At 38.8% G+C, this 27,398-nt stretch overlaps 1 protein-coding gene and 1 pseudogene across 1 annotated transcript; one reads left to right on the top strand and one right to left on the bottom strand.

Moving 5' to 3' along the window:
* The first annotated feature begins 177 nt into the window (after positions 1-177).
* On the top strand, positions 178-19,776 carry Tmem168 (transmembrane protein 168). Its single transcript, XM_042695925.1, has 5 exons — positions 178-380; positions 7,200-8,451; positions 10,609-10,751; positions 12,579-12,853; positions 17,115-19,776. The coding sequence occupies exons 2-5, from the start codon at positions 7,324-7,326 to the stop codon at positions 17,660-17,662; spliced, it is 2,094 nt and encodes a 697-aa protein (XP_042551859.1). The 5' UTR covers positions 178-380; positions 7,200-7,323; the 3' UTR covers positions 17,663-19,776.
* Positions 19,777-23,682: 3,906 nt separating this feature from the next.
* LOC122121758 lies at positions 23,683-24,538 on the bottom strand (annotated as a pseudogene).
* Positions 24,539-27,398: the final 2,860 nt, after the last annotated feature.

Here is a 27,398-nt window from a genome sequence, read left to right as displayed (position 1 = left end):
CCCTCTGCCCTCCGCTGTGCCTTCCAGGTGGCCCCAGCGAGGCTGGTTCCCAGGTAGGGGCGGCAGGCACCGGGAACACAGGCACACCTGGGCCCCAGCTTAGAATGGGGAGGAACCTGGGCGCAGGACGGAAGCGCGCTGCTCGGTTTGACCCCGACAGCGATCCGTACCGTCGCGGATTCGGCGGTGCAAACATGGCGGCCGAAGCCCGGCTGGTAACGGAGAAAGTTTCTACCGAGACCGGCTTAAACTAGTCGGCGCGGCCTGGCGTCCTCCCTTGCCGGGGTTCGGCACCTCGTGGGGTTAGATCGTAGGCTCAACCCCTGCTCAGTTTGCTGGCGCGGGAGCCTTGTCAGAGCGGTGTGACGGGGCCGAGTCAGGTACGGGCCTCGGGTGGGCGGTGGGACCCGGAACCTGACGCCGCCCCGGACCCGCGTCGTGCGGCTGCAGGCTCCGCCCCGCCGGCCTCGCGGCCGCGGCGGGGGCCGGCGCGGGGGGCGGAGGGCGGAGGGCGGAGGGCGTGGGGTCCGCGGCCCGCTGCCGCCGCGTCGTCCCCACAGGAAGGGTGCGGCCGCCACCCGTGTCCCCCCGTGTCCCCCCGTGTCCCCCCACAGGGCGGGTGCGGCCGCCACCCGTGTCCCCCCGTGTCCCCCCACAGGAAGGGTGCGGCCGCCACCCGTGTCCCCCCGTGTCCCCCCACAGGGCGGGTGCGGCCGCCACCCGTGTCCCCCCGTGTCCCCCCACAGGGAGGGTGCGGCCGCCACCCGTGTCCCCCCGTGTCCCCCCACAGGAAGGGTGCGGCCGCCACCCGTGTCCCCCCGTGTCCCCCCACAGGGCGGGTGCGGCCGCCACCCGTGTCCCCCCGTGTCCCCCGACAGGGAGGGTGCGGCCGCCACCCGTGTCCCCCCGTGTCCCCCGACAGGGAGGGTGCGGCCGCCACCCCGTGTCCACCCGTGTCCCCCCACAGGGAGGGTGCGGCCGCCACCCGTGTCCCCCCGTGTCCCCCCACAGTGGAGGGTGCGGCCGCCACCCGTGTCCCCCCGTGTCCCCCCACAGGGCGGGTGCGGCCGCCACCCGTGTCCCCCCGTGTCCCCCCACAGGGAGGGTGCGGCCGCCACCCGTGTCCCCCCGTGTCCCCCCACAGGGCGGGTGCGGCCGCCACCCGTGTCCCCCCGTGTCCCCCCGTGTCCCCCCACAGGGCGGGTGCGGCCGCCACCCGTGTCCCCCCCGTGTCCCCCCACAGGGAGGGTGCGGCCGCCACCCGTGTCCCCCCGTGTCCCCCGACAGGGAGGGTGCGGCCGCCACCCCCGTGTCCACCCGTGTCCCCCCACAGGGAGGGTGCGGCCGCCACCCGTGTCCCCCCGTGTCCCCCCACAGTGGAGGGTGCGGCCGCCACCCGTGTCCCCCCGTGTCCCCCCACAGGGAGGGTGCGGCCGCCACCCGTGTCCCCCCGTGTCCCCCCACAGGGCGGGTGCGGCCGCCACCCGTGTCCCCCCGTGTCCCCCCACAGTGGAGGGTGCGGCCGCCACCCGTGTCCACCCGTGTCCCCCCACAGGGAGGGTGCGGCCGCCACCCGTGTCCCCCCGTGTCCCCCCACAGTGGAGGGTGCGGCCGCCACCCGTGTCCACCCGTGTCCCCCCACAGGGAGGGTGCGGCTGCCACCCGTGTCCCCCCACAGGGAGGGTGCGGCCGCCACCCGTGTCCCCCCACAGGGAGGGTGCGGCTGACACCCCGTGTCCCCCCACAGGGCGGGTGCGGCCGCCACCCGTGTCCCCCCGTGTCCCCCGACAGGGAGGGTGCGGCTGACACCCGTGTCCCCCCGTGTCCCCCCACAGGGAGGGTGCGGCCACCACCCCGTGTCCACCCGTGTCCCCCCACAGTGGAGGGTGCGGCCGCCACCCGTGTCCCCCCACAGTGGAGGGTGCGGCCGCCACCCGTGTCCCCCCCCACCCACAGTGGAGGGTGCGGCCGCCACCCGTGTCCCCCCACAGTGGAGGGTGCGGCCGCCACCCGTGTCCCCCCCCCCCCACAGTGGAGAGGTGCTGGCCGCCACCCGTGTCCCCCCCACAGTGGAGGGGTGCGGCCGCCACCCCCGTGTCCCCCCCACAGTGGAGAGGTGCTGGCCTCCACATTGTGTCCTCCTTCCTCCCACAGTTGAGCTGGCCAGCACACTGTGTCTTCCTTCCCTCTAAAGTTGAGGGGTACTGGCCGCCACATTGTGTTCTCCTTCTCCACCCCCCCCCCCCCCCCCCAGAGTTGAGGGGCTGCTGGAGGAGCTCCGGCCCAACCTCCCCTTCACCCTAGGGAGGGGAGAAAGGACTGTGCCTGTGAGGACTTCGATGTTGCCGGTGCCAACTTTTTCTTCTTTTTATAAATTTTTTTTTTTGTGCAAATACGGTACAGAGGGGTTACAGTTACATGAGCAAGGTAATGAGTACATTTCCTATCACTTTCCCCTTACCCCTTACCGGTTGCCTCCTCCTTTGTTTTTCCCCTACCATCCCTTCCCTCCCACCTCCACAACTACACTCCACCCTCCCTCTCCCCCCCACAGCCTAACTTGTAAAGTTCGTTTTCAACATAGTGTCTTGTACATCTCATTGTTAGAATGGGTCAACCTTAAGAAATGGGCTTTACAGAGTACCTGCCGCAAACTCATGGAAACAAAAGAGTTGGCACTTCCTGAGCCTGGCTTCTCAGCATGGTTCTATCAGCCATAGGCATTTGTCTTAGATGGAACGGCAGTAGATTGCCAATGAGAGATAAGGGCATTCATGATGGGTCTTGAGTCCATTGCCTAGAATTAGGGCGTGGAGAGAGGATTTACCTGGTCTGGAAGAAACTGGGGTGAATTAAATGAAGGCCTGGGTAAAGTGGAAAGAGAAACAAACTAACAATTCCTGGAATCTCCTCTAGCTTTACTACTTGTGACTATGATATATAAGACAAGTTATTTCATGTGCGTTATTAATATCTGACTAGCATTACTGGTAGTTGTAGTTGTTTATTATTGTTAACTATTATCATTATGCAGATAATGGGGCTTCAACTCAGGGCCTAGGTGCTGTCCCTGAACTTTTGTGCTCAAGGTTAGTGCTTTACCACTTGAGCCACAACTGTACTTCCAGCTTTCTAGTAGTTAATTGGAGGTAAGAGTCTCACAGGCTTTTCTGCTAGGGCTGACTTCAACTGCAGTCCTCATATCTCAGCCTCCTGAGTAGCTAGGATTACAGGCATGGGCCACCTGTGCCCAGTATTATTTTTTTTCAACAAGTTATTGTTGGTATCTATTAGATGCCAAACTTTCCACTACACACTGGATATATTTTACGGAAGATAAGAGATCTTCAGGGATCTTGTGACCTAGGGACCAATGCAGACATTAAACGAATGAAGACTTTACTATTATAGAGGAAGTACAGGGATCACAGAGTGGAGCACAGGATTGTGTACCTAATAAATTGATTTAAGCTGAAGCCTGAGGAGTAACAGTAAGTCAATTGTAAGGACAGGTAGGCCCAGGAGGAGGGAAAGGAATGTACTTGGAGAGGGAAAGTAATCATGTTGTTCAGAGCTGAAATGTCAGCCTGTCCAGAATACAGCATGAGAGGAAGAGTGGTCCAATGTAAGATACTTTATAAAGGCTTTGTAAGGAGTTTAGACCGTATTGCTAAGGGTGATGGGAAGCCATGAGAGAGGTGTTTTGCATAGCTGAGAGATTAAATTTTGGTTTTAAAAAGAAAGGCAGGAGTATATAAAGGGAAACATTCAAGGCTGGGAATGTAGCTTAGTGGAAGAGTACTCACCTAGCACTCATGAAGCCCTGGGTTTGATTCCTCAGTCCCATATACACAGAAAAGGCACTGCAGCTCAAGTGGTAGAGTGCTAGCCTTGAACCAAAGAAGCTCAGGGACAGTGCCCAGGCCATGATTTCTAGTCCCAGAAGTGGCAAAAAAAAAAAAAAAGGAAACATTCAGTCACAAGAAATGGTGTCCAAAGTTGGTGTGGTGGCCTGGGTGATAAGAAGTTGAGGGAATATTTAAGAACTATTTGGGAATGCTGGGCACTGGTGGCTCATGACTAATCCTAGCTACCCAGAAGGCTGAGATATAACGATCTTGTTCTAAGCCACGCAGGGCAGAAAAATGTGTGAGATTCTTATAGCTACTAAAACCTACAAAAAAACAAAACAAGAAAAGAAAAACAGAAGTAGAGCTGTGGTTCAAGTGGTAGAATGCTAGCAAAAGAAGCTCAGGAGTAACACCCAGGCCCTGAGTTCAAACCTCCAAAATAAAAAGACATTTAAGGAGAAAAACAGACAGGAGGTTAAAATGGCAGTTGATGAAGAAGATAAGAAAGTTAATATTTGGTCCTTTTCTTTCATGTGTGTGTTTGGGGGAGCACTGCCAAGGTTTGAACACACAACCAGCCACATACTAAACATGTTTTACTACTTATTTCTGTGCCCAGACTAATGACTTACAAAATAATTGTACTTTGCCATCACTAGTTAGCTTTCCCTATATAATGATTGCTTTTTCTGTGCCCAGTTTTACCTGCCTCAAGAATAGTTGTCTACTAAATCATTAATGATGACAGACCAACTGAAAGGGTTGTAAAGGTTTATCATTTTGTTATTTTATTCTCTGAGATACTTATTTTGTGGAAGATCAGAATTGGGAGTTTGTAAATTAGCCATTTCAAACTACCTGACATGTGATTTTGGCCACTAAGAAGGTGGGTGCAAATATTTTATAATGTGATATATTGCACTTTATTAAATTACATAATTCAAGATAATGGCAATAATTGAGATTTCTCAAATATAATAATATATAGTGAGAAAATGTCTAGGCTTGGAATTAAGTATCCAAAAGATGAGCCTAGAATGAAGAACCTTCAAGAAAAACATGAAGGAGAGACCAATGAATTATTAAAAAATCTGGATATTTGGCCTTTGAAAGCTATAGAAAGAAAAGATTCAAAAGATGAGAAGATTCAATAATGTTAGAGGTTATTTAAAGAATGTGTAGATTGGCCCGATATGGTATATCACATCTATAATCTGATACTCAGGAAGTGTAGGTAGGGGGATCTTGTTTTTAGGTCAGCCTGGGTAAAGATGGTATACAAAAGCAAAAGGAATAGGGAGTGGCTCAAGGAGGTCGAATTCAGTCTCCTGTCCATTATGTTTAGGAATTTGCCTATCATTTTGGAACCCAGAAGGGCATTGGTACAGTGCGTACCCCCTGTTAGTGTTTTGAAATGAGTGGATAAGGAGTAAAGAGGGCAGATGATTGAACTTCGTAAAAGAGATGGGGATGAACAAGAATTGTTTTGGTTTGGTAGTTGTGTTTCTTTCCTATTCGCCATTGTACTGTTTTAAAGTGCTAAAGAGTAAAAGATAAAAGGGAAGAATGAGATGCTACAAGAGGCAGAAATACTCACATTGCATTAACTTTAGAGAATGGAAGAAAATCAATTAGAATACTTAGGCATTTACATAGGTTTAGTTATAAAAATACACTTACTGAATATATGGAAGTAGAATTAGTAATAACACTCCAGAGACCATAAGGTTCTTCAGTAACATACTTTTCCATCCAAATGAGTACTTTAGGGTTAATTCCAGCTTATCTTTTGTTTCTTTTGTTCACTCTGTTTATATTGCTGCTTAAGAAAGTATAAAGTAATCACGGAATAGTGGTGTGTGTGTGTGTGTGTGTGTGTGTGTGTGTGTGTGTGTGTGTGTGTGTGTGTGTGTGTGTGTGTGTGTGTGTTGATGTGGTGTGTGTGTGTGTGTTGATGTGGTGTGTGTGTGTTGATGTTGATCAAACCGAGAGCCTTGTAATTGGTAGACAAGCTTTGTACCACTGAGATATCCCTAGCCCTCAAATTACTTTTTGAATATTTGAATTCTTGAATATTGTGTGACCATAAGCTATTGCAATAGATGAGTTTTGTTTTGTTTTGTTTTTTTACAGCATACTGTAAATTTTGAAGATTTCCCTAATGGATTGTTTAATCATTGTTTTCACCAATGTCATAGGTTAGCATAGTTTAGGTGGAACTTGTGGGGAGTCACTGAAGTTGAGATAATTATCTGGATCCTCTAACCTAGGTCCAATAGCTTTTTCTTTTCCTTTTGCTTCTTTTGTTTGTTTTTTGTTGCTGTTAACTCATGTGGCTTGAACTAAGCGCTTGGCTGCTGTTCCTGAGCTCTTTTGCTCAAGGCTAGTACTGCCCTACCACTTTGGGCTACAGTTTCATTTCTGGTTTTCTGGTAGTTAATTGGAGATAAGAATCTTACACACTTTCTTGCCCAGGTTGGCTTTGAACTATGATCTTCAGAATCTTAGCCTCCTGAGTAGCTAGGTTTACAGACATGAGCCACCAGTACCAGCTTGCTTGCTTGCTTGCTTGCTTGCTTGGAAGAATCAAAAAAGTTTTTCATTTATTTTTATCTTGGTCAATATTCTAGTTTGTTTTCTTCTTAAGTTTTTGTCTTAAGAGGTTCAGGACTTGATCTGCTACAGATACAGTATTTAGATTTAAAATTAAGTTGATTATTACAGTAATGTACTTCAGAGATAAAAGTATAGGGGATGTTATGGTTCAAGATTAGGGAATAGGTAATTTTATTATAGTTAAATTTTATTTTTAGGTAACTATTAAAGAATATAAAGAATGAGATTTTAGCATATTTTAGAACTGCCTTGTTAAAAGATGTAGGGATTTTAGTCAGGTGTAACTATTGCTATTTCTGTGTACTAGTACTTTTCAAATTGGAGGTACTGATGATGTTCCTGATTGTATTTAATTACTTTGTAGCTTTCTATTGTACTGGAAACATATGCTACTATTTACACCAGATTGAACATGGAAAAGAAAGTGGATTAGACAAATTCAAATTTCTTCTTCATCTCTGGAAGGGGAGGATACATTGGTGGTGATTTAGTCATGCAGTTTTAGCAGGATGAGTAGGAAATAAGCATTTCTTATTTGACAAACTGTTGAGTTTTAACTGTTGAGTTCTGATAACTATAGAGCCAGAAACAACAGTTACTGACTGTTAAGATGTTCAAATCAAATTTTAAACTGGATTGCAGAAAACCTTTGTCTCTTATTATTTTGTATAAAGAAGAATGTCATAAAATATTGTGTAAAATTAATGCTCAAAAATTTCTTCTTCTTTTTAGATCACTAAAAAGAAAAATTCTGAGAAAATGTGGAATAGGAGTTATCAAGTCATTGGATTTGTTGAATGAAATACAAGAAGCTAAATTTTGTAACGTGGGGAAAAAACCTGAATTGCCAGAGTACATGTGTAAATCACTGCGTTACTGCTTTAGTCATTGTCTCTATCTAGCAATGACAAGACTGGAAGAAGTAAATAGAGAAGCAAACATGCATTCCTCAGTGCGGTATCTTGGCTATTTGGCCAGAATCAACTTATTAGTAGCTATATGCTTAGGCCTTTATGTAAGATGGGAAAAAACAGCAAATTCCCTAATTTTGGTAATTTTTATCCTTGGTCTTTTTGTTCTTGGAATTGCCAGCATCCTCTATTATTATTTTTCAATGGAAGCAGCAAGTTTAAGTCTCTCCAATCTTTGGTTTGGATTCTTGCTTGGGCTTCTGTGTTTTCTTGATAATTCATCCTTTAAGAATGATGTGAAAGAAGAATCAACAAAATACCTGCTTCTAACTTCCATAGTATTAAGGATATTATGCGCTTTAGTGGAGAGAATTTCTGGTTATGTCCGTCATCGACCCACTTTATTAACCACAGTAGAATTTCTGGAACTCGTTGGATTTGCCATTGCCAGCACAACTATGTTGGTAGAAATGTCTCTGAGTGTCATTTTACTTGTTGTAGCTTTGGCTCTGCTGATTATTGACCTGAGAATGAAATCTTTCCTAGCTATTCCAAATTTAATTATTTTTGCAGTATTGTTATTTTTTTTTTCACTGGAAACTCCAAAAAATGCAGTTGCTTTCGCGTGTTTTTTTATTTGTCTGGTTACTGATCCTTTCCTTGACATATATTTTAGTGGACTCTCAGTAATAGAAAGGTGGAAACCCTTTTTGTACCGTGGAAGAATTTGCAGAAGACTTTCGGTTGTTTCCATTGGAATGATTGAGCTTACATTTTTTATCCTTTCAGCATTTAAACTTAGAGACACTCATCTCTGGTATTTTGTAATACCAGGCTTTTCCATTTTTGGAATTTTTTGGATGATTTGCCATATTATTTTTCTTTTAACTCTTTGGGGATTCCATACCAAATTAAATGACTGCCATAAAGTATATTTTAACCACAGGGCAGAAAACAATAGCCTTGATAGAATCATGGCATCCAAAGGAATGCGTCATTTTTGCTTAATTTCAGAGCGATTAGTTTTTTTTAGTCTTCTTGCAACAGCAATTTTAGGAGCAGTTTCCTGGCAGGTAAGGTGATTATTGTTTTTTAAATTATTAGTATCTGTGATATGTGGTAAAATAGTAGCTTCAAGTGTTGAAATTAGGATTGTACAGAGTCATGATTTCAAAAGGAGATTCTTTTTGGGTGCTTCTTTATTCTTCATGGAATTGAAGCACTGAACATAATTTTGACAAGTTAATTTTATTTTATGGGGATCATCAAAGAGGCACCAAACTGTAAGGAATACTCAGTATGTTGCTTGATTCTCATTTTCAGATTTTTTATTAGTTACTCATTGTCCCATTAACATGTTCTTTCATGGATTTGCACTGGAACAACTTTCCAGTAATGAATCCAAAATACCAAGAAAAAAAAAAGCTTTTTTTAGTATATCAGTTTGTCAGCTGTGGGCAGGATTCATGAAAATAGAAATAGTATAATCCAATTCATCATTTACCTTTCTTTTGTAAATCGTTGTATGTCATAACCGAGTCTTTATGTAATAATATAGAATAGCTTTGCTTTTCTATAGTTTACCAAGTTTAGAATGTTAGAACTAGCCAAGAGTATCATTCTAAGTCATTTACATCAGAGAGCTGGAATTTTACCATTTACTTCTGTTGTGTTTTGTTCATAATCTCATTACAACTTTAAAGTGCAACATTACAGCTGTTGTTTTCTACAGTTTGTGTTATGTTCATTGAATGTGCTATTTTCTTTCCTCTTTTAATTTTTTTTTCTAAAATAAGTTAGTTAGAAAGACAGTACCATAACATTTGCTGCTAACTTTGCAGTTCAGATATAGGGTTTTATGATAATTGATAATTCAGAAAAGGATAAAAGAGGGAAAGCATCCAGATACTTATGGAAACATTCTCCATGGTGCTTTCTTATAAGTTCTGCTTTTGAAATCTTGCACATGAGATTTTCTCATGCCTTTCCTTGCCAGCAATTGTCATTTCTAGATTCTACCAGAGTTTGAGGCAGCTTTTTTGTAAAAAGACCTTTTGACCCAAATCAGAGACACAATAATCATAGCTGATTTCTCTGTTGGGGAAGGATTGGCAATCACTGGGTATGACAGATGTCTTATCATCAGCCTTATATCCAGGGAAGAAATGAAATCTAAAAGTGGAGAACAGATTCATTTCTAATAAGATAGTGGGATCAGCCATATTACTTCATTTGATATAGGAGCAGTGAGTTTTCAAAACTGCTGAATCTGCTGCTCATATTTCATTATTTCTTTTTTAAAAATTTTTTATTGTGAAAATACCGTACAGAGGGGCTACAATTACATGAGCAAGGTAATGAGTACATTTCTTATCAAGCATTGTTGCCTCCTCCTTTGTTTCCCCTTACCATCCCTTCCTATCTCCCCCCCACCATACCTCTTTTTCTACAGCATTGAGTCATTATAGTCTAGATGAGAAGAGAAACACTCTTAATACTCTTATTAATTATTTTATTACTTAATCCATTTGGTTTATAAGGGAATGAAATTTATGGCAGTTAAAAAAGCTAGAGCTAGGCGCTGGTGTATCAAGCCTGTAATCCAAGCTACTCAGGAGGCTGAGATCTGAGGATCATAGATCAAAATCAGCCTGGGCAGGAAACTCCGTGAGATTTATCTCTAATAAACCACTAGAAAACCGGAAGTGATGCTATGGCTCAAGTGGTAGAGCACTCACCTTGAGCTGAAGAGCGCAGGGAAAGTACCCAGGCCCAGAGTTCAAGCCCCAAAAAAGCTAGAAAGCTCAGTATCAATGTGTTGACATCTGCTAAGGAACTACGTCTCCCATAGCAGAAGGAGGGAAGGAAAGAAGAGAGATGGGTGATTAAAAGATATAACTAATAGCCTCAAGCCCTTTATAATCAGCATTAATCCAGGACCAGAACACCATCCATTAGACTGCTTAACACTGTTTTACTTAGGATTAATGTAACAGTTATTTCACAAATTTTAAGAAATAAGATGTAATGTGTTTTGCTTCTAAAAAATTTAAAGATATCTGTAAGTTTTATAAGTTAGCTCATCCATGTATGTCTCTTTTAACTTTATACTTGTTTTTAAATTATCATTACTGTTTTTATTCATGAAATAGGGGTAGAATGCTTGTATCTGAATATACTTACACATACTATGTAGCATCTTTTTTTTTTTTTTTTTTTATTTCTTTTAGACAACAAATGGAATCTTCCTGAGCATGTTTCTTATAGTTTTGCCATTGGAATCCATGGCCCATGGGCTCTTCCATGAACTGGGTAACTGTTTAGGAGGAACATCTGTTGGCTATGCTATTGTTATTCCTACCAACTTCTGCAGGTATTGTGAACTTAGTATAGTTAGTACTAACTTCATGATTCATAACATTTTCTTAGTAATTGTATAAGTATGAATATAAAATATGGCAGTTTATTTTTCAAAACTTTTTAAGATGTAATTTTCCATTCTGTACTTCTTTAGTCCAAGATTTTAGAAAACTATCACTAATAATAATGAATCTTAAGGGGTTAAATTTAAATATCTTGATTAAGTATGATTAGGTTATATCATAGGTAGAAATGAGAAAATATGAAAAAAATTTTCATGGAGAGCTCCATATCTTAAGAAAACTTGGTGGGAATCAAAATGATATAAAATAGAGTATGTACTGGACTGTGTTTAGGTGCTATGAACCTTAAGTTTAATGGCAGTATCTATTCTGCCCATTTCAAACAAAATTTTAATGAAGAGCTAATGAGAATTTGAATTGAAGAGCTTTCTGCACTCTGAAACATGATATAATCACCTGAAATTCAAAAGATTAGTGATGAACTTGAATTATTTGATTACAGATTTATTACAAATATTTTTACCCCAAAATGTGTGGGTAAGCTATATGAATTTGAATATTCCTAAAATATTTAAATATCTAAATATATTTAAGTATCTAAAATAGTTCTTTGCCACTAGTGAGTTTTGATGTCCATGTTTTCTTCATAGCTCTCTGGGGTATGGAAAGGATATATTTAAACCTAATAGTGTTTTTATCTTTATTTTGAATATTTTCTAAAGCTCCCCAATAGTTCATTCTTTTATGTTAAAGATTTGAAAAAAGGTTGAAATTTGTGATGAAAAGTGAAAGCGTCCCACAAAGTAAGATGTAGCAATTCTAAAGAAACAGTGTGTGGAAATAGTAATATGCAGTTAGATTCTGTTACAATTTTTGTATATCACTTATTCTTTTAGTTTTTGTGACCATTAAGTGTTCCAAATATGGAACAGAATATTTTACTTTAATAAAATCTCAAGTGTTTCTAGAATGGTATTGATAGCACATGAAGCAAAAAATTTAAAAATTTCCACATTCCTAAGAGAAATAAATTCCTGTTCTGGATAGTATTTCCTTTCTGCTAAGTATAAAAGTTAGTTAATGTGTTTACTTGGGTATCCTATGTTCCAGGATCCTATCTAAGTCTTTAATTAGTACAGTGTTATAAGATAATGGGCCTTTATTTATTTATTTTTTTTGTCAGTCATGAGGCTTGAACTCTGGGCCTGGGTGCTGTCCCTCAGCAATTCAGCTCAAGGCTAGCACTCTACCACTTGAGCCACAGTGCCACTTCTGGTTTTCTGGTGGTTTATTGGAGATAAGAGTCTCATGGCTTTTCCTGCCTGGGCTGGCTTTGAACCATGATCAATCCTCAGATCTCAGCCTCCTGAATAGCTAGGATTACAGGCATGAACCACCGGCACCTGACTTGGACCTAAATTTTAATAATCATTTTTAAATTATATTTACAAGTAGATAATTTCTCCTACCATTATATATCTTAAGTTGGTGCAATTTGAGCACAAGTTTATAAACACCCTGTGTTTTTCAGCATCTATATTTTAGTTTGTAACTTTATTCTGAAGAATAAAAATTTTTCTCCAGGTGTCCTTGAAATAGTATATTCCTACCTTTGAAAATTATTCCTATTACTTAGTAAGAAAATTAACATAAGGAATAATCTATCTTAGATAAAAGTTGACATACAATCTACCTAAAAAGTATTCTCCTAGCCTTTAGCTGTTGTTCTATTGATTGGAATTGAATTTTTGGAAGCCAGGTTTTGTGACATAGAATACTTGCTAAACCTGCAAATAATTTCTTTTCTTCTTCTTCAGTCCTGATGGTCAGCCAACATTGCTTCCACCAGAACATGTACAGGAGTTAAATTTGAGATCTACTGGTATGCTGAATGCCATCCAAAGATTTTTTGCATATCATATGATTGAGACCTATGGATGTGATTATTCCACGAGTGGACTATCTCTTGATACTCTACATTCCAAATTAAAAGCTTTCCTTGAACTTCGGACTGTAGATGGACCTAGACATGATACGTATGTTTTATATTATAGTGGGCACACCCATGGCTCAGGAGAGTGGGCACTAGCAGGTAAATCCACCTTTGTCAGTTTTACTATTCTGAAGGTACACCTGTTCATTCAGTTTCTCATTTGACTGTTTTATTTTTAGTAATGTATAACGAAGGTTTGAATATTGTAGAATTTATAGAGAAAAAGTCTGCTTTGTTTGAGACTTAAAGTTTCCTTTAAAGTATTAAAAACCATATTCTTGAATATGATTACATGTTTTAGAAGCCAGTGTCATTGACTAGTATTTTGAAGTCCTTAAATGTGCACTGCCATAGTCATCTGTGTAAGAAAATAATTTTGAAAGTAAGCTTTTTGTGTGTATTTACATGAAAAATTTATGCTCTAATATTTCTCAAAAACTTTACTTTTTTTGTCTTCAGTATTATGAAATTTATTTCAAATATTTTAAGGTAGATTTGGAAATAAATTTAGGCTTTAGGCTTTACTGCTGTTTATATCAGCTTTCTTCTTTCCTAGGAAAAGTAAAAGATACCAAGATAAATCATTTATAAATCAGTATTGTTAGACAGAATAACTATGAAAAAATTTAAAGGTATAATTTTGGTAAAGATGTAGTCATCCCGTTCAGGAATGATGCCTTTATATTTTTTGAAACATCCTACCAAGGAATTGACCATTATACAATTCCTGTGCTGTCCAAGAAAATTTGTTCCTGTGTAACTCTATCTCAGATTATTGTAAAAAATAAGATAAAAATAAGAAGCATAGCTTGGCACAGCCCTCCCTTATGCACAGTAAGGCAATTGCTTACCATGGTGTAAGCAATTGGCCTGAGGCACCCTGGCTCACTTTCAGGTATGGAGATTGAGCCAGAACACTTCTCAGTAAGTCTATACCCAGGCCTGCCTTCAACACAGCCCTCTAAGACCAATTCTGTCTTGAAATAGAATTGAACACCTCTACTCTGAAGAAAATGCTTTATGCCAAACCAGGTGAAAAAGAACTTTAAGCCCTGATAATTTCTCAAAGTTATTTTTCTAGTACTTTTGAAGTAAAAAACATCATGACTGGATTTTACTTTAGTTACAAGTTAAAAGCAGGTCCCAATACTATGGGAAATAAAATTTCCTCTCTTTTGTCCCCCACTTTTACTCACAGTACTTTTTAGAATAGTCTTCCTACATTTATGGTGTTTCATAATATGAAGCCTGGTATTTTTGTCTCTTTGCTTTAGGGTAAAAAACAATTATGATGATTATAAGAGAGATAGAAATAAATGAAAAAGTGTAGATAATCTATAAAGCAGTTTATTACAGATAAACAAAGCCTTTAAAAAGCAGTCTCAATTACTTGAAATGCATCAGATGGCTGTTTTCTGACATAAATGTAAGTACTTTGCGTCTGGGCCAAAAGCCAAACACAGTATAGAACCTATTCATATAAGAAAACAGGCAAAACAAAACAGAAGAGAAGCAATTTAAAAACTTTAATGCTGCTTTTTTTTGTTGATGTCTAAAGAGCATTTATATAAGAGAATTGGGTAAAATTACCTAATGAATGTTGAAATAGTTGTGCATGTCATGTGAAGCAGTGATACTTTGTGGCAGACAAAATGTGCATAATAGCACTTGTAATCTGTGTCATCTTCTGATTTCTACTAGAGAAATTAAATGAGATGGAAAAATAAATGTTTGATGATATTAAAAAAGGTATTTTTCTGGAGATATTGACAAAGCAACACTTTAGTAATAAGAACAGACCCTTCAGCAAAGTAACAGGCTATAAAATAAACATACAAACACTTTTCTATACCCCAGTAACGAACATTCTTATAAGGAAATTAGTGTAATGCCATTCATAGTAGTCTAACAAGAGACAAAACAAGCCAGGTGCTATGGCTCACACACCAGTAATCCTAGCCACTCAGGGGGCTGAGATCTGAAGAACCCGTTTCAAAGTCAGCTTGGACAGGAAAGTTCATGAGTCTCTTACCTCCAGTTAACTACCGAAAAGCTGGAAGTGGAGGTTATATCTCAAGTGATGGAGAGCTAGCTCTGAGCAAAACAAGAGTTCAAGAACAGGACCCTGCCCTGAGCTCAAATCCTAGGTCCAGCACCAAAAAAAAAAAAAGGACAAAACAAAAAACCTAGAATAAAGTTAAGTTAGACCTCTACCATAAAAAGTACAAACATTGAAGAATTTGAAGAAGACACTAGAATGGAAAGACTGTCTACGTTTATGGATTGGGAGAGTAAATATTGTCAAAATGGTATACTCCACAAATGGTCTACAAATTCAGTGCACACCTCATGAAAATACTGAGGATATTCTATACAGAACTAGAAAACAAAACTAAAAATTATATAGAAACCTATAAAATTATATAGGTCAAGTACTCTTGACCTAAAAGAGCTTGCTTTTAGTATTATGGGACAGTACTATATTATACTTGTCTGAATGTTAAGTGTCTTGTTCTTACTTTATGATACAGAGTAGTGACTAGCTTTACCAGAGGTGGTTTTAATGGTGTTACTCCAAAATATTCTGTTTCCAGATGACTCTTGGGAAGCTAATAGAAAATAGTGCCAGCTACTACAATAATAACAGAACTTTACTGTTTTGTTTGGTGATTTTTTTTTTCTTAACCTTTTTTGTTTTTCATTTTTTATGGAGTATACTAGAAGTCTATCATTCAAATAACAGCAGAATGTAGAAAAGCAGTTGGTGTTAATGGTACATTAAGAACTCTGATATTCTTTTCATATATATATATATATGTTGAATTTTTGGAAACTTTAGTTGTAAAAAGTTTACAAGTTTACCATGTTAAGTACACATTTTACAGAAATTAGCATCCATATTGGTCTAAAAACATTACACAATATTTTTTCTATTTGGATGGGCATAATGTACTCTATTAAATAAGGTCTTATCTATGTGGATAATCATAGAAACTAATAAAATACTGTAATTAAACAAATATATACCCATCAAAATAACTAATGTTTAAATGTTATATCCTTTAAAGTGAAAATTAATGTAAAAATGAGACAGAAAGTAATGTGAGAGATACAAAGCCTACCTACTGGAAATTAGGTTTCTAGGTTATTTGCTTTACACTTTCTTTGTAATTTCTTTGTATTTCTTTGTAATTCTTTAAATATTTTAGGTTCAGACTGATTTCAATATAAACTCATTCTTAAAACTTTTCTTGATACAAGAAGAATGTATTTTTCTTTCACTTAGTAGGGTCCTACTTATCAATGAAGAACCATTGATATATCAATTGATCTAGAACAGAAGTCATCAGAGTTCCTATATAGAGCCAGGTATTTGGGAACTGATACATTTTAGGCTACAAGATCACCGCTCAACACTGACCTTGCAGTGTGAGTGCAGCCATAGACAGAATATGACTAAGTGTGATTGTAAAAATGACCCTTGTTTTGGAATTCCTGTTTGGTGTTAGGTTGAATTTGGTTTCCAGTATTTCCCTAAGTAATTACACGATCATCTTCCAAAATAGTGTATGCTTCATGATTAGTCTCTTTAGAGAAACAATATGGTAAAGAACATTTAAAAATTATTAGTTTATTGTTTCAAAGCATAATCAAGTGTTAATTTTGGCAATCATGTGAAATTTAAATTTCCTATAATTTCTATTTGTCACAAAAGTTTGATTTTTTTCACCTATATAAAAACAAACTTTACAGCTTTCAGAGAGCTATAGTTTGCTACCCTAAGATAGAATATTTGCTTTTGTATATATTTTTATTTTACTAAATCTTACTATGGTCCTCTACTTGCAGCAATTCATCTAATTTTTCCCCCTGCTTTCTAACAGCGTAAGTCATATTAATAGAAATAGCATATTAATAGAAAGTGTGTTTCAAATTTTGATTAGGGTAGCAATATTAATATGGTAACTTCTAGAGATTCTGGATAGAGTCACTCAGCCACAGTCAATTGGTGTTATACAGTATACTTGATGATCTTCAGTAGGTGAGCTATTAAGTGAATCTTGACTTAACAGCATTTTAAATTTAGAATGAGTTTATGAGGATTTATCCCCATTATGAGTTAAAGAGCATATGTATATAAAACTGTTTTGAAAGCTGAAGCATGTTTTGTGTAAGTAATAAGTAATTTTTTTAACTTTGATTTGAAAATCTATTTGAAAAATACCCTTTGAAAACACATTTTAGATATATCTTTAAAATTTTCAGCAGCTTTTTTTGCTTACATATTTAATTCTAAGAACTTGAAGAAATGAAATTCTTTATAAATTATTGTTTATTTAAATGTTTTTCTTGTCCTCAGGTGGAGACATACTTCGCCTTGACACACTTTTAGAGTGGTGGAGAGAAAAGAATGGTTCCTTTTGCTCCCGGCTTATCATCATATTGGACAGTGAGAATTCAACCCCTTGGGTAAAAGAAGTGAGAAAGATTAATGACCAGTATATTGCAGTGCAAGGAGCAGAGCTAGCAAAGACAGTAGATATCGAAGAGGCTGACCCACCACAGCTGGGTGACTTCACAAAAGACTGGGTAGAATACAACTGCAACTCCATTAATAATATTTGCTGGACTGAAAAAGGACGTACTGTGAAAGCAATATATGGTGTGTCAAAACGGTGGAGTGACTACACTCTGCACTTGCCAACAGGAAGTGATGTGGCCAAGCATTGGATGTTACACTTTCCTCGTATTACATACCCATTAGTGCATCTGGCAAATTGGTTATGTGGTCTAAACCTTTTTTGGATCTGCAAAACTTGTTTTAGGTGCTTGAAAAGACTGAAAATGAGTTGGTTTCTTCCAACTGTGCTGGACACAGGACAAGGCTTTAAACTTGTCAAATCTTAATTTGAACCCCAAGAGGGGAATGTTATTCAAAGTTCATGTTACCAATTATCATTAACTTGTCATTTTTTGTATGCTTTATTTTTTATTTGTGGAAGATACCTTGCTACTTTTTGTAGCTGCTCTCACTTTGTCTTTTTCAAGTAATTATGGCAACTGTAAGGTGTTGGGAATAAAAATTATTTAAAAGTAAGTAGAGTCATAAATGCTGACTCCAAAGGTACAAGAGAAATGAATAACAGTGCACTCAGGAATGTTTGCTTTGCCTGATCAGAAAAAATAACAAAAGTTTTCTCTGGAATGGCCACTGAAAAATTATTAATGCCTTATTTTCTAGGCATACATTAGAGAATGTAGGCCAGACAAATGTTTGTGCCTCTTAAGAAAACTGCCAATTTACTAACAGAAGATTCTTGTTTGTGAACAGTAGGTTGACCTCCAAGAACATTTGAAGAACTATTCTTATAAAAGGCAGAGATCTGCTTATACTAAATTTGCAAAATTCCCTGATAATCTAGCACATTCAAATGTCTTGGTTGTGACTTGTTACCAGTATAGCAGAGAAGCCAAAATTACTTTTTAGGCCAAAACATTTTTTATGCAGGTAAGGGCCTGCAAGTTGTTCCTTCATGCATTGTTTAAAGCCTCTGAAAACACTGGTAATTTTAAGAGTCTTTCTCAGGGTAATTTAGTGTTTTCTTAATGAATAGCGTTTCCAGCCACAAATTCTCTCTAAAAAAATTGCTTTGCTTTTTAAGAAGTATTCTTATAAAAGAAATTTAGCCATTTCTCATGGACTAAATCAGTCTATTTTAACTTTTCAGAAAATATTTTGATCTCTGTGGAGTTAATGCTCTGCCATGAAAACTGTTTTTTAGATTCCCATTTGTGGTATTTTTTTCTATTGAAGGTCAAAGATAGGTCATATTTTTCTTGTATACCTATAATGTATTATGTGAAAAAAGTATTCATGAATAATCGACATTTTGTTAAGTATAATGGTGTGGCTGTAATTTTTAAAACTTAATTCAATGTTTTGTCAGAGTAAAGCAGGCACTGATTAAAGTATATGTTAGGCACTGATTAAAGTATATGCTAAGAAGTAATTCATTTCTTTTTCCCATCCAATAATCCTTAGATTCTAAATTTTCATCTTTGAGAAATAAGAGAGGAATATTATTGGGAGATAAAACTAGTCTTCATTGTTCAAATGACTTTTCACCATTGAAGCCAATTTATCAGCCTGAGAGGAAATAATGCCTCTACCATTTTCTACTGGTGACTTGAAAATTGTAGTTTTTGTTAGGAAGAAGTCTCTTAAAGTGTCAAGGAAATTGCATACCACTATCTATGCAGCATTGTTAGAGTACAATTATTTTTATGTTTTGAATATGATTTTCCTAATGCTTTGAATAAATATTGTTAAAAATTAATTTTTCATTTAATACACATTAACAGTTTCTGGATATTTTAGGTTATTAAAGTAGAAGTTATAAAACTACCCATGTTTTAGAATTCTGTGTTTGGTGACAGCTTGACTTGAATTTCCAGTATTTGGATAAGTGCTCACATTAGCATTATCCAAATGAAATAGTGTAATGTTTCATGATCGTTTCAGAAATAATGTAGCAGGAAATCCATGTTTTAAAGTTATTTATTTATTGGTTAAAAAAGCAATGCTTAGTAAAATATCCTTTAAAATGTGTCAGCAAATTAACTTAAGTAAATGTATTGGCTCTCAGCAAGCCAAACATAAAAATATATTCTGCATTTTTACAAATAGTACTAATATTATTACACTTAAAAGAGCAGTTTTACAGCCATAAATCTAACTTTTTAGTTTATAATTTCTATGAAAAGAAAATACCAAAAACTGTCTTTGCACTAAAAATGTAACTTGAGCTAGTTTTTTTACTAAAAAGTTATAGATTTCCTACTTTATTGAATTTTTCTGTTCAAATAAAAGAAACTGTAAATGAATCTTTGGGATGGTATCCTAAATTAAAGTTGACAACTTCAAAGTATAATGTCACAGTAAAGAGAAGGAACATAAGAACAATGCAGTAATACATAATTTTACCTAAAAATTAAAATATAGATCCAACAATTGATGAGAATCTTGTCTCTGTCATTTTACATGTTGTATATTTATGAAGGAGTTAGAGTGAAAGGAATTATTTTAGGGCAAGAATTTACTATTCTAAAAAGATATGCCATCACAATATTTTTTCTACAAAAATTTTCAGATTTTGGGGCTGGGAAGGTGGCTCAGTGGTAGAGCGCTTGCCTTGCATGCATGAGGCCCTGGGTTCCATTCCTCAGCACCACATAAGCAGAAAAAAGAAAAGCCGGAAGTGGCGCTGTGGCTCAAGTGGTAGAGTGCTACCCTTGAGCTGAAGAACTGAGGGACAGCGCCCAGGCCAAGAGTTCAGGGACCACAACTGGACCCCCCCCCAAAAAAAATTCAAATTTTTCTCATATAGTACTTTGCTAAAAATCATAAAAATGATAAAATCTAAAAACTTTTTTTTTGGCAGTACTGGTGTTTTAAATCAGGGCCTGGGCACTGTCCCTGAGCTTCTTTGGCTCAGGCTAGCACTCTACCACTTGAGCCTCTTGCCACTTCTGGCTTCTTCTGTGTATGTGGTGTCGAGGAATTGAACCCAAGGCTTCATGCATGCTAGGCCAGCACAACATCAGAGTCCCACATTCCCAGCCTTAAAAACTTCTTTTTAAAGTGTAGACCATTGTAGTATAAATTGAGGAGTCAACTTCCTTCTCTCTTCTCCATCCATCTTTTTGTTAGGCTATTCAAACCTTTTATGTATCTGAGCAGATGGTGCTTATCTGAAATCCTGAAGGCAAGTGCAATAGATTTACAAGCTCACAGCCAGCCTATGCACATAGCAAGACCCTGTGTCATGCAAAAATTTTTGTTTGTTTTAGTTTGTTTTCGGCTAAAATCTTCCTCCCTAGACATGTTGGATTTGTTCTTGCATAGATCTTTATAAGTTCAAAACCCTATGGAAAAGATTATTTTATAATCAGTTTATAAATTCTATACCTAAAAATCCCTCTATTAATAAAATCCATGTATTTAGTGCGTTGGTAGTTTTGAGTAAATTTTTGAGCCCATTTGTAACTTTTGTTAGTAATTTTGGGTGCCCAAGTACTGCTTTAAATATGTATTCTTTAACATTGAGAGCTCAGTCTCTTGAAGTATTATTCTGCATTATCTTTCCACAGGTGATGTAGTTAATGTTCTGTATGCCAGAATAAAATGATTTAATTTTTAAAATGTGATTAGATGAATTTAAGGGTAAACGCCCAAAGGAGTTTGATTGCTCAGTACTTTTGAATGTCTGTATTGGAAATTACTACTGTCATATTTTTATTTTAGAATATAAGCTTGATAATTTAAAATACTTTCTGTACATAGTTAACAAGAAGAGTGCCCTGCCCTTAACAGGAGGCATCTAAAATATATTTTTGACCAATGAATTTAAAAATCTTAAATAGAAATTGGAATGACTTGATTATAATTTACATTTTCTTTTAAATTCTATTGATGGATATTATTTCCAGATCTTCATTAATCAAAGGAAAGGAAAACCAACTTCACTTTTAAGTCAAAAGAATAAATAAATATCAAGTTTAGGAAAGAAAAAAAATCTACCTCAGGTTTGGATAAGCAAAACTGACGTCATCACAAGTCTTTTTGCAGTTGAGACCATTTATGTCAAGATTACAGTATGACCACCTTCTATTCATATCCCCAGTTTTAATTACATATAGACAGGACATTGATCACAAATGGAACTTATGAAGTTCTGATAAAAGAATTTGGGCACATTATTGGCAACTAAATTATAAATTCAGAAAGTTAAGCCTACTACCATAAATAAACAAAAAGGGACACTACAATTCTTTCATTTTTAGAATATTAGGCCTATTTGCAATATATAAAGACATGAAACTGAAATCTAAGCAATAATTGTTTTGATCAATATTCTGTTTATAATGCAATCCATATTTCTGTTTATCAGGAAATACCCATTACTTAGAGTGGATTCAAAATCCATACTTGATAAATGAAGTTACTAAAATATAAAAAAGCCATTTTGATTGATTAAAAATGTCAAATACATAAGTTATTTTATGTGATGATCTCACAATATTTTGTAAGTTTGAATTTAATTAGGAAGGGTATTTATTTTTAGCAAACTTCTGTTATTTGATGTAAACCTAAAAAAGGCTGATTTACTCCAAATTATAGATTTTTAACACTGCCACAGAAGTGAGGATTGTAGTGTACAAAGTTTATGTTAAATAAAAATAATTTTAAAAATCAAAACACCTGCAGGTGTATTGATGAACAAATATTTCATTCACTTGTAATACAAATGATAACAATTCAGAGCAGTTTTAAACTTGCAGTGGGTCATTTATTTTATTTTCCTTACCACACTGAAGAATCTTTGGATACAATTTTGGAGGTTAATGATACAGAAAAGTGTGTGTGTGTGTGTGTGTGTGTGTGTGTGTGTGTGTGTGTGTGTGTGCGCGCGTGCGTGCACACGTGCACCCTGATCCTAGGGCTTGAACTCAAGGTCTGGTCCTGAGCTGCTTTTGCTCAAGGATAGTGCTCTACCACTTGAGCCACAGCTCTACTTCTGGCATTTTTTTATACTTTATTGGAAATAAGAATCATGAACTTTGCTGTTCAGACTGGCTTTGAACGAGGAACCTCAGATTTCAGCCTCCAGAGTAACTAAGATTAAAGGTGTGAGGTACTGGCTCAAGCCCATACAGAGTATTTTTTTAAAAGTAAGTTTACTGTATGACTTGGTATATTAATAGAACAAATTATTTTCATGGAACAAGTTGCACACATATATGTTTGTGCATGTATATATATACATACATGTATACACATATGTATATATATGTGTGTTTTGGAATTCAGATGGATGTAATGCAGTTTTATAATAGGTATTTCTAGGTCTTCTATACTACTTACAATGATTCCTTGATCTAACAATAAAGATTGGTAAGAAAAATGGGGTGGGGATTTAAATTTGCAATACACATTAAAGCGCACTGGTATCTGATGTCTCCTTTCTAACTGGAATAGATAATCCTCTTTCTAACCTTTACCTTTGGATTTCCTTTTCTTGTCAATCCTGTGAAATTTATGGTTTCAGTGTCTTAAATGACATTTTCCCCTCAGAATATTGTAGAGTTTTTTTTTTAAATAGTGAAATCTTTCTCAGTTCTACACCACAAAGACAACACACAAGTATCCATACATATTTAGTCTCCAGATTTCCAATTTTCTTTGTTTTTCCTATCCATGGCAATCTGTGATCCACTTTATTGGCAATCATCTTCTTACCGACTCACCAATGATCTCCCTTTTGTCAAAAATGAAGATTATTTTAGTTGATCTCTAGAGAATGTATTAATTATTTCTCTTCTCCATCTTTGGCCTATGGTCTCCATCTATGATTTTAATTCTTTTTTCCATCTTTGGCCTATGGTTTTCATCTATGTTTCTTCTACCTTATGTTTTCCATCTATGTTTCCTCTGGATACATCTTAGCATTTTGATATGTTTTACCAAACCACCTTTTCTGCTTGGTATATTAACCCCAGACTTTTTTTTTTTTTTTGGGTCCAGTCGTGGGGTCTGAACTCTGGGCCTGGGCGCTGTCCCTCAGCTCTTCAGCTCAAGGCTAGCGCTCTACCACTTGAGCCACAGCACCTCTTCTGGCTTTTTTTTTTCCTTTTTGCTTATGTGGTGCTGAGGAATTGAACCCTGGGCCTCAGGCATGCAAGGCAAGCGCTCTACCACTGAGCCACCTTCCCAGCCCAACCCCCAGACTTTTTCACCCCCAAGACTTCTTCACTGACGGTTCCCTCAACGACCTTCAGTAACCTTATTCTCATTCGGAAGTTCAGCCACATCCTAATGATTGCTCTTCTTGTTTGTTTGTTTGTTTAAACAGGCTTGATTCACTTTACTATTCTTGTATAAAATTGTGTGTTGTAGCCGCAGCTGGAGCCTGGGTCCTCTGCGCGGAGACTCTGGTGTGGGTTTTCACACGATGATCAAGCGAATTCCTGATATGGCGATTTGGATGAATACAGTCTCTTTCCAGAGGTCAGGTAACTGTTGGTCTTGGAGATGGCATCAAAGGTGGCTTTGGTGAAGTTGCCCAAGGGAGCAGAACAGCCCCTGGCTGAGGCGGAGCAGTCATCAATACAGCCATCAGCTGCAGCTTCTTAGGAACAGGAGCTGACATCAAGATCCCAGTGCTCTGGGGGCGGGGATGAGGCGCACCAGCACAGAACCCAGCGGCTGTCACCTTGCATGGGACAGTGTGAGGCTTGCCAATCTTGTTCCCCCAGTATCCCCGCACAGGGACGATGGAGCCACGATGATGGATGGCCCCTAGAATGACAGTGGCAACCTCCTTGGAGCACTTAACACCCAGATGGACATGGCCTTTGTAGTTGCCAATGGCTACAAATGCCTTGAAGCTGGTGCGCTGGCCAGCTCCAGTCTGCTTCTGCATGGGCCTTATCTTCAACCCTGCATCCGCATCCTTGAGTGACACCCCCAGGAAGAAGTCAATAATCTCAGACTCCTTGATGGGCAGGGAGGAAAGAGAGATCTCCTCCAAAGACTTTGATCTTCGTGTCCTTAACCCGGCGGCCCAGTTTGGTGATGGGGATCCATTCCTTGTCTTCAGCCTTGTCTCTCTCTAAGAGCCCCAAACCTGCGACCTCGTCCCCGGAGGCTGCTACTGACAGCCTCCCAAGCCTGGGCTCCCCGGGTCCTCCGGGCCCTCCTGCCGCACCAGCGTCATCCACCATTTGGTGTTTTCCCAGAGAAGAAGCTGATTACTTTTAAATGTCTGTCTCTCTCTAGATATCTCTGACTTCAGGCAGAAGTAATTAGTCATGTACTCGTCCCTTCCCCCTCATCCTCTCCCTCCCCCCACCGTGGGGTAACAAGTTCAAATCAGAGCCCCCACATTACTCTCCAAATTGATTTATTCCTTCTGTCCATGTACAAATGGATGGCACGACTCCCAATTTATTACTCAAGCCAAAATGTCTTATCTTTGACTCAAAAGGCTTCATCTTTGACTCTTGTTCTTCATACATTGCATTATTTTTCCAGGTCCTACCCCTTCTTACTAAAGTTTTATGTAGTTTTTCCTTTGTTTTCATTTCAGCTGCCTTAATCTTATAAAAAGCCTTCACCATTTTCCTTAGGGGCTATTATAACTTAACTGGCTTTTCTACCTCAGGTCCTGTTTTGCTCCAATATAGCCCTGTATTGTCTTGCCAAAATAATCTCTATATTTCCTATAGCTGTGTTTATGATTTGACAGTTTCTATATCTCTAGCTATCCTGAATCCCAATCACCTTCCCTCTCCTATTAGTTAGAACTATTTGTGTGAGAAAATACCCTTTGATTAAAAAAAATAGTTTCATGTGGGTTAATATGCTGGTCTCAAAATATATTAGTCACAGGTGAAGTAGCACATTAGTCACCTTGGCAGGGTGGATAGACAGTGTTGGTGGCATAATTTTCACATGAGAAGTGTTTTCATATTATGTATGAATCATAGTTTTGCATTCAGAAGAGCTGTTCAGCATGGAGGTGGAGTATGGACGGTGACTAATGAGTATAACAGCTTGACTGTTGAACTTGTCACTCCATCTCCAACAAGACATCATGTAGAGATGGAAGAACCATGGCAAATGAAGGGTAGAACATTAGATCCGGTAAGCAGCTAGGTCTAGAGGTCCACAACTCTATGCTACAACATCAAGTACCTCTTTAATGCAGAGGAACTTGCCACTTGAGCTTTACTAAACTATTGGATAATACATACTATCCAGATCATGGTGAAAGATGAAATTGGAACTATGAACTCCAGGGATGAACTATGAAGTCCAGTCTGGTGCAACACATGCATCAGAATTTTTATTCTCATTGGCCACCTGTAGGTAGTGATGCTTCAGCTGAGTGGGGAGGGGAGCAACATGGGCAACGTCTGTGATAGACTAAGTCATTCCTTCATGGCTCTTTAAATTCTAGTTAGGCTTATCATTTAGGAAAGATCAGGGATTCAGGAGCTGTGCTAGGTATCATGCAGGATGCTTCCCTTTCTGCTCTCATTTGAAAATTACCTTTCTATACTGGAAAGGCTATCCCCTACCTAAACCCTGAACTTCTAAGCAATGAATGGCAGGTCTGAATCATTCCACTCAGTGAGGAAAGATATACTCCACAAAGGAGAGAGCAACATCCTTCTACTAGATTGAGTAGGGTCATCATCCACCTTCTTCCCAGCAGAACCACCATATTTGAAGTTCAGTCCTGCCAGGATGCTCAGGAAACCTTTGAAATAAATAGTTCTCTGTATTTCTTGTCAGATAACTTCACCCAGGAAATTCCTTGTGCCATGAATTTGCTACCTAAGAAATACAGACCTTGTGAAATAAGAGTACTTTTCAGGATACCAAAATTTCTGATATTTTTTTTATGAGAGACAAACTATTTCTTGGCTATAAAAGAATGAGAGCCATTATGAGTTCCAGACCATAGTTCTCATCACACCACTGGAAGATCTGAGCTGAAACACTTACCTTGGAAGTCATTTCTCAGTCCTGACAAACAGTGAAGGAATGAGGTTATTATGATGCCCTCAATGATCCATACTTGGATTTCAAAGCTATTGCAGCTGAAGTACAGCAAAGGTGAAGGCAGGGTTAAAGAATGAGGGTTCTGGCTGACTTGGAACTGATCACAACTGGAAGGTAAAGCTCAGCCATAAAACTATAAAATATATCAGACATCTGGATAGGTTACAGTTTTAAGGAAAGGGAAAAGCTAAGAACTTTCAAAACAAAAAGAAAGATTAGATAATTACACTTTTTCCCTAGTCCTGGACAGTGAGAAGGGTCTGATGTTGAGACTAAAAACTTCACTGATCTAGTTGAGTAGACAAAAGGAGCAAAAGGTCATGGCTTAGGTTCTTGAAGAGAAACAGAAGTGAAATCTCAGCAAACTATTATCTTGAATATCACTAGAATTGGAATGAAAAAGAATTCAACTCTGAGCCAACAGGCCAAAGGCCATGATTTGCATGTGATGGTGCAGAGAATTTGCAAGGAGTAAGCTTCCTATATTTTCATACAGTTCTTGAGGTAGAATAATTAGTATAATGAACTATCAAAATTTGGCATATAATGAAGTAACTGTTGGATTTTACACTGTTTGTTTGAATTTATTTGCTCGACATGGTCCTCCCTTGTAGACGATAAAAATTGAAGCTATTCCATTGTTTGTTTTATTTTGTCTTATGCACATTCTGAAGATAGTCTAAGTTTGAAAAGGACAGTAATGAAAATGACAGATTCCTTCTAATGGTTGAAGATTGCAGCTTCATTGAAATTACAGCTAATCCTATCTCTACCTATTAAAGGAAATATAGATCCTTTCCCTCTTTACTCTTCTTCAGCTTTAAATATTGAGCCCTTCAAAAGATAGGAAAAACATAGATGGAAGATAAAAACAATAAGAAGGGAAGAAAAGCTTTAACATTTCAGCACTGGTATTCTAGCTCCAGATCTCAGCACAGGGCTAGTATTTATAAGCATACTCCCTATTGCTCCTGGTCCTGGGGATTTCCCACATACATGAAGCTGCTGGTTTAC

This window comes from Dipodomys spectabilis, unplaced genomic scaffold, assembly GCF_019054845.1.
Source record: "Dipodomys spectabilis isolate Male_0828 unplaced genomic scaffold, ASM1905484v1 ptg000197l, whole genome shotgun sequence".
NCBI lineage: Eukaryota > Metazoa > Chordata > Mammalia > Rodentia > Heteromyidae > Dipodomys > Dipodomys spectabilis.
The sequence above is the reverse complement of the archived record's forward strand: the minus strand, read 5'-3'. Positions and strand labels throughout refer to the sequence as shown.

Bases quoted from the DNA above. Each gene is read 5' to 3' on its own strand.
- Tmem168 (XM_042695925.1), top strand. From the start codon at position 7,324: ATGTGTAAATCACTGCGTTACTGCTTTAGTCATTGTCTCTATCTAGCA. The intron at 8,452-10,608 runs GTAAGGTGATTA...TATTTCTTTTAG, and splicing joins TAGGAGCAGTTTCCTGGCAG to ACAACAAATGGAATCTTCCT. The intron at 12,854-17,114 runs GTAAATCCACCT...TCTTGTCCTCAG, and splicing joins AGGAGAGTGGGCACTAGCAG to GTGGAGACATACTTCGCCTT.